We start from the raw sequence: 8420 nt of genomic DNA on the forward strand, positions 1-8420 counted from the left end.
AATTCATAAACTGAACATTTTTTTGAAAATCCATTCACATCGTTTGGTTAGCCAGTCGTCCAGTCTTCCTACATGAAATTTCACTTCAATTGGCTTTGAGCCTTGGGAGGAGTTAACGAAAGTAGGTTACACATACTTTGCAAGTTTTCTACTAATTAGCATAAATTTCCTTTTTTTTTCTTTTCAAAACTCACGTAAAAAGGCATGGTTCACAGAACACACCAGAATAGAGACACTGTGCGTACAACTAGTTGTGGAAAAATTAGCAAAAAGGTGAGATAGCATATAAGCCACGCCCACTTCATTATAATATTCAAGCTATCGTCTCAAGGTGTGGTCTTTATCATCTGTACCAAGTTTGGTGTAAATCCATCAAGTGATTATTTAGATATAAACTTTATGAAATTGTAACGCCCCCTATTGGTAAAACCGCATAAAATTTTATACAAAGTGGCAACATCTCAGCCACTATTGGGATCTAAATGTATTTTCCATAGTTTTAAAGTATAGCAAAGATATTCATATTTAACCGTTGTGCTACCTAGCACTGAAGTGTTTGCTATTGTGTCACTCGCGCAAATTTCAAAGATTTTCAAACTTTTTTATCATTTTTTTTCGAAACTCACGTAAAAAGGCATGGTTCACAGAACACACACAGTGTCACTATTCACAGAATAGAAACACTGTGCGTACAACTAGTTGTGGAAAAATTAGCAAAACAGCATTTCTTGTAGTAACAGCCCCACCTAGAGGTCAAATTTTGCAATTTGTCCTTAATATGTAGAGAGCGCAATTCTGTAATAGATCAGTAATTTCCGCGAAGTTAAAGTTCGACCATCAACCACACAGTATACATCACCGGAAATAACACAAATCACAGATCACCTGGGGTCAACATTAAGAACACAGACAACTAATGTATCCCATCAGGATGAAGTGGTTTGAGGGTAGCACTTATCCCCTAATCTATTAACTGCCTACAGGGTGCCTTGTACACCCCACAAGACCCCAACACACAGTGAAGTACAGGTTCATTACACAATACAAAATAAAAATATCACGCCCAGACAACTAACGTCAGACCCAAATAGATTATAGGCTAGCTGGTAAAAGAAAAAAAAATAAATCAGTAAAGGTCTGGAACATTGATTTGCAAACAGCTTCAACATCGAACTTGTTCTGAACAACATCCTGCCTGGACATAGTCTGTATGAGCCTGTTCACAGGTTTGACTAGGTGACCGAATCTAGACCTAACTTCCGTCTTTGCAGGATAGTCTTCACAGTGCACAGTTGAGGTCTGGTCAATAGTATGCAGAATATCAGAAGCACCATCTGTATGGCCCACAATACTAAGGCTGGGATCTGAATTTGGCTCAGACAGCTGTGTTATCCATTCAATGGTTCTCCTCTCAGAATCCACAGGCTCCGGATCAGGCAAAGGCTTCACCGCCCCTTCCAGAACACCAGGTGAGTTCCCAACACTGCCACAATCAAAGCCAGCACTTGTCTCATGCAAGGTCCTGTAGGTCCTTGCAACTAGAGCCTTTTGAAGGGAGCTGGCTGACAGGTCGGATACTTCACAGTTGTCCCTGAGCTGTGCCATGCCGGGATGGCCTCATTTGTATAATGCCCAGATATATCAAAATCCAGTGGCAGGCGGTGCATTCACACTTAGACCTTCAGTGATGTCCAACTTAGTCAATAAATACCTTTCATTATGCCATAATTTACAACACCAAGATTGGAGAGTAGTTAGAAACACACTTAAGCACTACTAAGCATCACCTCAGTTGTATACAAAATGGGCTATTTTCCGGCACATTTTAAAAATCAACAAACCCGCCTCAGCAATTAAAACATATCTGGTATGCTACTGTCAAAAAATAAATAAATAAATAAAATGTTTGCACTCACCAAAATGGCTGTGTCCCCAAAAACACTTTTTTTAACACAAAATCCATTCTGTGACAGGTTAGCTAGCTCAGGGGTTGGCCGGTCCTCCTCTAACAAGATCTAGCTTCTCTTGGAAAGTTCGTCTTGAAAACGGCCTTGCCAGTATATCAGCAACCAAATCAACGTGTTGCTCTCCTTCAGCCATTGTGGGTTAAAAAAGTTTTTAACCGTTAACAGTCCCGGGTATGACTCTTTGATCTGCATAGCACTGTCGTGGCTCAAACTAGTAAGTATCCATATCCAATCACAGGACACGTAAATGTCACGTTCAACGTGAGGCTAACTAGAAGGCCTTACTGACACAACTCGTAATCTGATTGGCTATCGTAACTGTCATTCAACTGTATTTGCCCGTTCATTTACAGTGCACAGTTGCTTGCACTGTTGATTCTGAAGGCCCAGGCAGATTTCATACTGCCTGGCAACATAAGGTAGCTGAATTCTGATTGGATAAAAACTCTAACCTAAAAACGACAGCACTGGAAGGAGCATAATATGACGTGAAGAGAATATGAATACTTTTAGATATCTAGGGAAAGTAAATTAAAAAATAAATTAACATTTATCATAATTATGATCATGATTCTTGGTTATGTTAGGCCAGCAGAAAAGGCCTTGCTGGCCCTGATGGCCCACCACTGTCAAAATTCCTTAACCAGTGGCTGAAATATTCTGTAAACATGCAGCTTCTTGTTTCTTAACATCAGTTATTTAATATATAGGCCTTTTGTGCCACTGTGTTTAGGATAATTATGTTATAAAACACATGCATAAAGTTGGAAATTCAGAAGTATGCAGCTAGAAGATCTGTGCCCCCGGTTCACTTTATTCATTTACAATATTAGTGTGTAACTTGTGTAGAAAGTGGTATCTAACATTATTGGATGAGAGGTGATGGGCAGCCATCCTTTGCTTTACTCCCAACTTTATGTTGGGCCATTTAACCTTTTTGCGGGTGTGCACTGCTCTGACAACTGCAGTTTGACCTTTATCTAGTCCAAGGACCCCAAAGCGTTCCACACAACAATCAACCATTCACCACGCATTCACACACTGATGATGGGATACTACATAGTAGCCACAGCTGCCCTGGGGAAGATTGAAAGAGGTGAGGCTGCTATTACACTGGCGACCCTTACAAAAAAATCCCATGAAAATCACATGTGACTTTCACATGTGAATCACATGTGATTCCCACATTTCCACATGTGAAAACGGGATTTTTTTGTGGATTATGTGAACCACATGTGGAAAATGGGAATCACATGTGATCACATGTGAATTTCGTGGGATTTTTTTGTAAGGGCACCGAACCCTGTGACCACCACCAGAAGGCAAGGCACGTGAAGTGTCTTGCCCAAGGACACAACAGCTGAGACTGATGGAGCGGGGGTTTGAACCAGCAACCTTCCGGTTACATTTCTTTTATTAAACATTTATTTAACCAGATAAAAACTCATTGAGATCAAGACCTCTTTCACAAGGGTGACCTGGCCAAGAAAGGCAGCATCACACATCCCAATAGACAAGACAAGTAAACGGAATTAACAAAAATAGACATTAGAAATATATAAATGCCAACAATTTGACAATGAAGGGCAGTAGCTATGACAATACTAAGAAACAGTAGTAATTTATGATTTAAAAACACAGGCACTGTTGACAGGATATCCGTTGTTGTTTTTTTAAAAATTTGCAAAAAGCGTTCAGTAAAACGAACTCTGACAGTTTTAGTTCAGCTTGCAAGACATTCCCAGCAGAGGGGGCAGAAAAACTAAAAGCTTTCTTTCCCCTTTCAGTTTGCACACAAGGAACACAGAGGTGCAAACAATCCTTAGAGCATAAGGCATAGGTGCTGAGACTTAACACCAGAGTCATCCAGTGTGTATATTGCGTGATATGCAGGGAGGACAAGTCTGCTTTAGAGTACAGGTCACAGTTGTGGGTGAGGTAGCTACAACCAGTGATAAATTATTCCAAAGAAACTTGGGCTTGTTCTTGTTCTCCTAATAAAAATGAAGGTCTGTCATGTATGTTAGCAGGCTATCTCTCCAGGTTAAATAAAATCAATTCATGTTAGCCGAGCACCATTTTATCAACTTTTATTTACAATAATAGTGTGGCTGTTTTAAAGTACATAACTCTGAATTAAACCAAGAAGCCAGCTTCCTCTGACTGATTCATTTTTAGTTTTTTTTTAGAAGAGCTATTTTGTCAAGTGGTGTTTGCACTGAAGTTGTAATATGAAAAGAATGAGGACAGCCCCCATGTTGCCATAGACATTTCAGTGTGATTTAACCAACATGAACTTGATAAAGGAGTAACCAGCCACTAGGAAGCACAAGCTAGTGAATTGCTCATGCTGGTCCCAAGCCCAGGTAAATGATTTTAAATGATGATAAATTTAATTTCCCTTTGGGTTTAAGAAAGTATTTTTGAATTGAATTTAATTTTGAATTGAATGAAGGTTGTGTCAGGAAGGCCATCCAGCACAAAACACTTTTGCCAAAACAAACATGCAAGCTCATCCAAGCGACACCATAAAGGACATAACTTGTGTGGCCACATGTAAGATTTTACAGCAACGCAAACAGCAGCAGCTGTAAAAAAGTGTATGCATTAAACAAGTGATAGAGATGGACTTTACGGCCTGGATAAGATGTGTATTGCAACACCAACAAAATCCAGTTCAAGAACAGCTATATAAAATCCAAAATGGAGTACCTTTTATGCTCAGGCTGAGTTGATTTTATCCCATGATGTTTTTTTCTAAAAAGATCACACTGCTGTATAAAAGTAAATGATGCTGACATACCAAAGGTTCAGCAATTCTTTAGATAATGTTCAAGTAAAGGTTCTGTTTCTGAAATTATTTATAGAATCTTTGATGTTAGGTCAGTGTAAAACCAAAAAGACTGTCTCTTTGTAGAAGTTTTAACTCCTCCTAAGTTGATCTACAAACTGTTCACGCTGAACAAATGTAGGATAGGTGTTGTCATGGCTCAGTATTCAACACAGCTGAAATAAATATATGCTACCCCACAATAACAGATTATACTGGGTAGAGTTCTGGTTTTACCTGCAGTGATGATGCTCCAAGCAGACACCCATGCTCCCAGATACAGCAAAGTTTTCACAGCTGTCATGTTAACTCAGCTCAATCCTTTCTAAATCTCTGTGATACTCCTGAATCTTTCTGACGCAGGAAGACGTTTCTTTCTTTTTTGTCTGGGTGCTGTTTGTGTATAGCAGAGCTACAGTGGGTGGGGCTGGGGGACCGTTCAGGGTTCTGCCTGGTTCCGCTTGCAGATCCTTCCCACATGCCTTCATGGTGGGTGGGTGGGGGTTGGCAGGGTGCTCAGTTTAAATTCCTGCTGCTTTTCCCAAAACATGCATAAGAAGACTGTCCTATTACTAACACAGCAGACTCATTTAAAACTTATTTTACTGATTTACTCTGAAAACGTCAACTGATGACAAATGATTGTGAGGAATTACAATGGTTTAGCATGTACCACAATAAAAATTCTTTTGCTGTGAATCTTTAATTTAAACAAGCTGTTCTTCTGTTTACTAGAGTGCTTAGGAGCTTTAGCCATTGCTGCCATGACAACTGCTATTCTTTGTCCAAGTGACCCGCTTCAGAGTTTGATCAGATTCGAGCTGCTTAAAGCTGAACTGAAACATGTTTTGAAGCCAGCATCAGTGAAAATATAGCCTTTTTTTGTAGAAATTTTAAATTACTATAATTTTAGGGTAATTCTGAATATTAGAGAAACTAGTTGGGTGTTTTTCGGCTTTTTCCGTTACAAAACCGAAACTCACTGAGGTTTCAGCCAATCATCAGTGAGTGGATGAATACTGATACAATATAGTTCAGTTCATTAGAATTACTCATTCTAACCACAAGCTGCAACACCAATGCTGCCCAAATGGCCCAAAGAAGAAGGCCCAAAAATGAGTTCCACACCTGGTTTTGTATTCTGCTCATTAAGAGACAGAGTGAAACCAGCTGTGTCTGGTTAAGTTGCAGAATCCCAGCAGCAACTGAAAAGGGGAGAAACATAAATGCAGGCACCACTGTATGTAACAACAATCAAGAGAAGAACAGATCCAATAAATAACTCAAAGAACCACAGATAGTCACACAGAAAACATGAAGACAGATTACACAGAATTATGGAAGCACACTCAAGAAACAATAGACCTCGTAACACAGACAGAAACTATGATAGACAGAAGCCCACAAAGAGAACTAAACTCCAAAAGCACATATGACAGAGCACACAAGACTCAAGAATGACATGAACACACAAATACAAAAATGCAAGAGTGAAAACACCACACAGGAATACAAAACTTATAAAGACACAAGAATCGTAAACACAACCACCAAAACACAAGACAAATCCACAAGGACTGAACACACATGAACCATAAACAGAACTCCAGATACAAATGAAAACAGATCTACAAGAACCACCAAAAAACAACCAAGATGACTGAAAAGAAGAAACAAAAAATCTATAAGAACAATCAACAAAAATACCCAGAGCCTCACAAAATGGTCTTGTTTTTTAGCAGCAAAATACTAATCCACCTTCTCCAAGTATGGGAGGATGGCTCTGTTGTCCAGGGTTTCCACCCAAAGAATGATTGGAGCAGTTTACACTTTTAATATTTCATTTTTTCCAATGAGGCTTCTTCACACATCACACAATTCATGACTAGGAACCAATCGTTGTGACTTTGGCGGCTAAATGGGAGAAAGAGCACATTCTGCAGCGTACCGTAAGCCCCGTCCACTTCCCCAAGCAATGACAGCTGTCAATCTCACACCAGAGAGGAGACCCGATCCACTCTGTTTCCACAGTGGCGCTCCCGTGCGCCCCCTCGAGCATGCGCGGGAGCGCGATTGTTTTTGTGTGAGTCGTGTTGTCCTCTGATGACAGAGAGCTAAAGATGGAGAGACAGAAAACTGAAGAGGCAGAAAGATAAAGATGTTGTAGGCATAAAAGAAAGCTTTTCAAAGTGGTGGAAAGACAGCAGGAAGTTCTGTCTGAGCATCAAAAGGAGGCCTGGAAATGTTCAGGTTAGCTAAAGCTACTAATACTAATAAATAACAAGTTACAGCTGTTTACTGATCAGTATTTACAATATAACAGCTGAGAGGATGGAGACAAAGATCAAAACTTGAGAGCCCTGATCTTAAGCAACTATGATATGTGTTTGATTCAAATTTATTGATCAAAATTCAGGAAAATCATGTTGAATCTATGATGTTTGTGTGTATTTCTGGGAGTGGGTTTTTTGCATGATGAATAGATAAGTTGTGTCTGGCAAAACGTTTTATATACAACTGTATATATTTGGGCAGAAAGACTGAAACACAGATAATGTAATAAATGTGACTGTGTGTGTATGTGTATGGTTGGGGGGGGGTGTCACGCTATGTTGTCCCACATTGACATTCCCAAATGTTGGCAAGTATGGTAGTGCAGTTCCAATCTCCACCCACTAATCTTCAACAGATGGCTTTTCATAATTTCTTCATTTTTAACACATTAAAGAACACAACATTTTGAGAAAAGCATACCAACCCCAAAATTGGTATTACTCCCATGCTTTAAAAAAATGTCATTATGACATTCCTTTTTCCACTCAACTTCATTTTGTAGAGCTGTTTGTCTCGCTCGAAAACAGCATTTCAATTTTTAAGACAGTACAGTCTAAACAATGCAGCTCTTTTGTTTTTGTCTCTGGCTTCATTTACATACAGACTGCCTATCCCTAAATCACATATATCAAAGCAAAAAAGTTGGACCCAGACAGTCCACAGCAGAAAAAGAGGCAAAATTCCACATCATCAATTTGTTTTCTCGCCTTCAAAATATATATATATATATATATTTTTTTTAAATGATAGATGTCTGGATCAGTGAAAGTGTGATGATCTGGAGTTAGCTCCGCCTGTGGGCGGCGCTACTAACTTTTCCTTCCTCAGCTGCACCTGGTTACCTTGATGAGCAGATCCAGCATTTAAGCCTCCGGCTGGTTCCAGATCATCGCTGGAGCATCAAACCTTACTGGTTAGAGTCTCAGTCGTAGGTTCTAACCCTAAGCAAGTGACTTTGTTAATTTGTTTGCTATTTGCTCTTCGACTCAGGTTACTGCCTCGCCTTGACGATCACTGCTCGACTGGAACTTACCCGATTCATGACTGGATTACTTACCTTGCCGGACCGCTGGACTTCTTACCTTCCGGATCATCCTTGGAACCTTTGTCCTCTCCTCGTCGCCACGAACGCCTCCTAAACCTGTAAGAAAAAGAAGAAAACATTATTCACAAATTCATCTGTCTCAACGCTAGACCAAGACCTGTACCCGAGACTCACCCTACTCCTTCTTGCCTTCCAGACTGCTCCTGAACAATCATCACTGTAAATACCTGCACATTGTAAATAA

At 39.8% G+C, this 8420-nt stretch overlaps 1 protein-coding gene across 1 annotated transcript in view; it reads right to left on the bottom strand.

Moving 5' to 3' along the window:
- The window catches only part of LOC108228643 (tissue factor-like), a 55731-nt gene extending 50520 nt beyond the window's left edge, over positions 1-5211 (bottom strand). Inside the window, exon 1 of the mRNA XM_037981927.1 lies at positions 5035-5211. Coding sequence (XP_037837855.1) covers positions 5035-5101 — 67 coding nt within the window. The 5' untranslated portion in view covers positions 5102-5211. The remainder of the gene's footprint in view (positions 1-5034) is intronic.
- Positions 5212-8420: the final 3209 nt, after the last annotated feature.

The sequence above is a fragment of the Kryptolebias marmoratus genome, linkage group LG20 (genome assembly GCF_001649575.2).
Source record: "Kryptolebias marmoratus isolate JLee-2015 linkage group LG20, ASM164957v2, whole genome shotgun sequence".
NCBI lineage: Eukaryota > Metazoa > Chordata > Actinopteri > Cyprinodontiformes > Rivulidae > Kryptolebias > Kryptolebias marmoratus.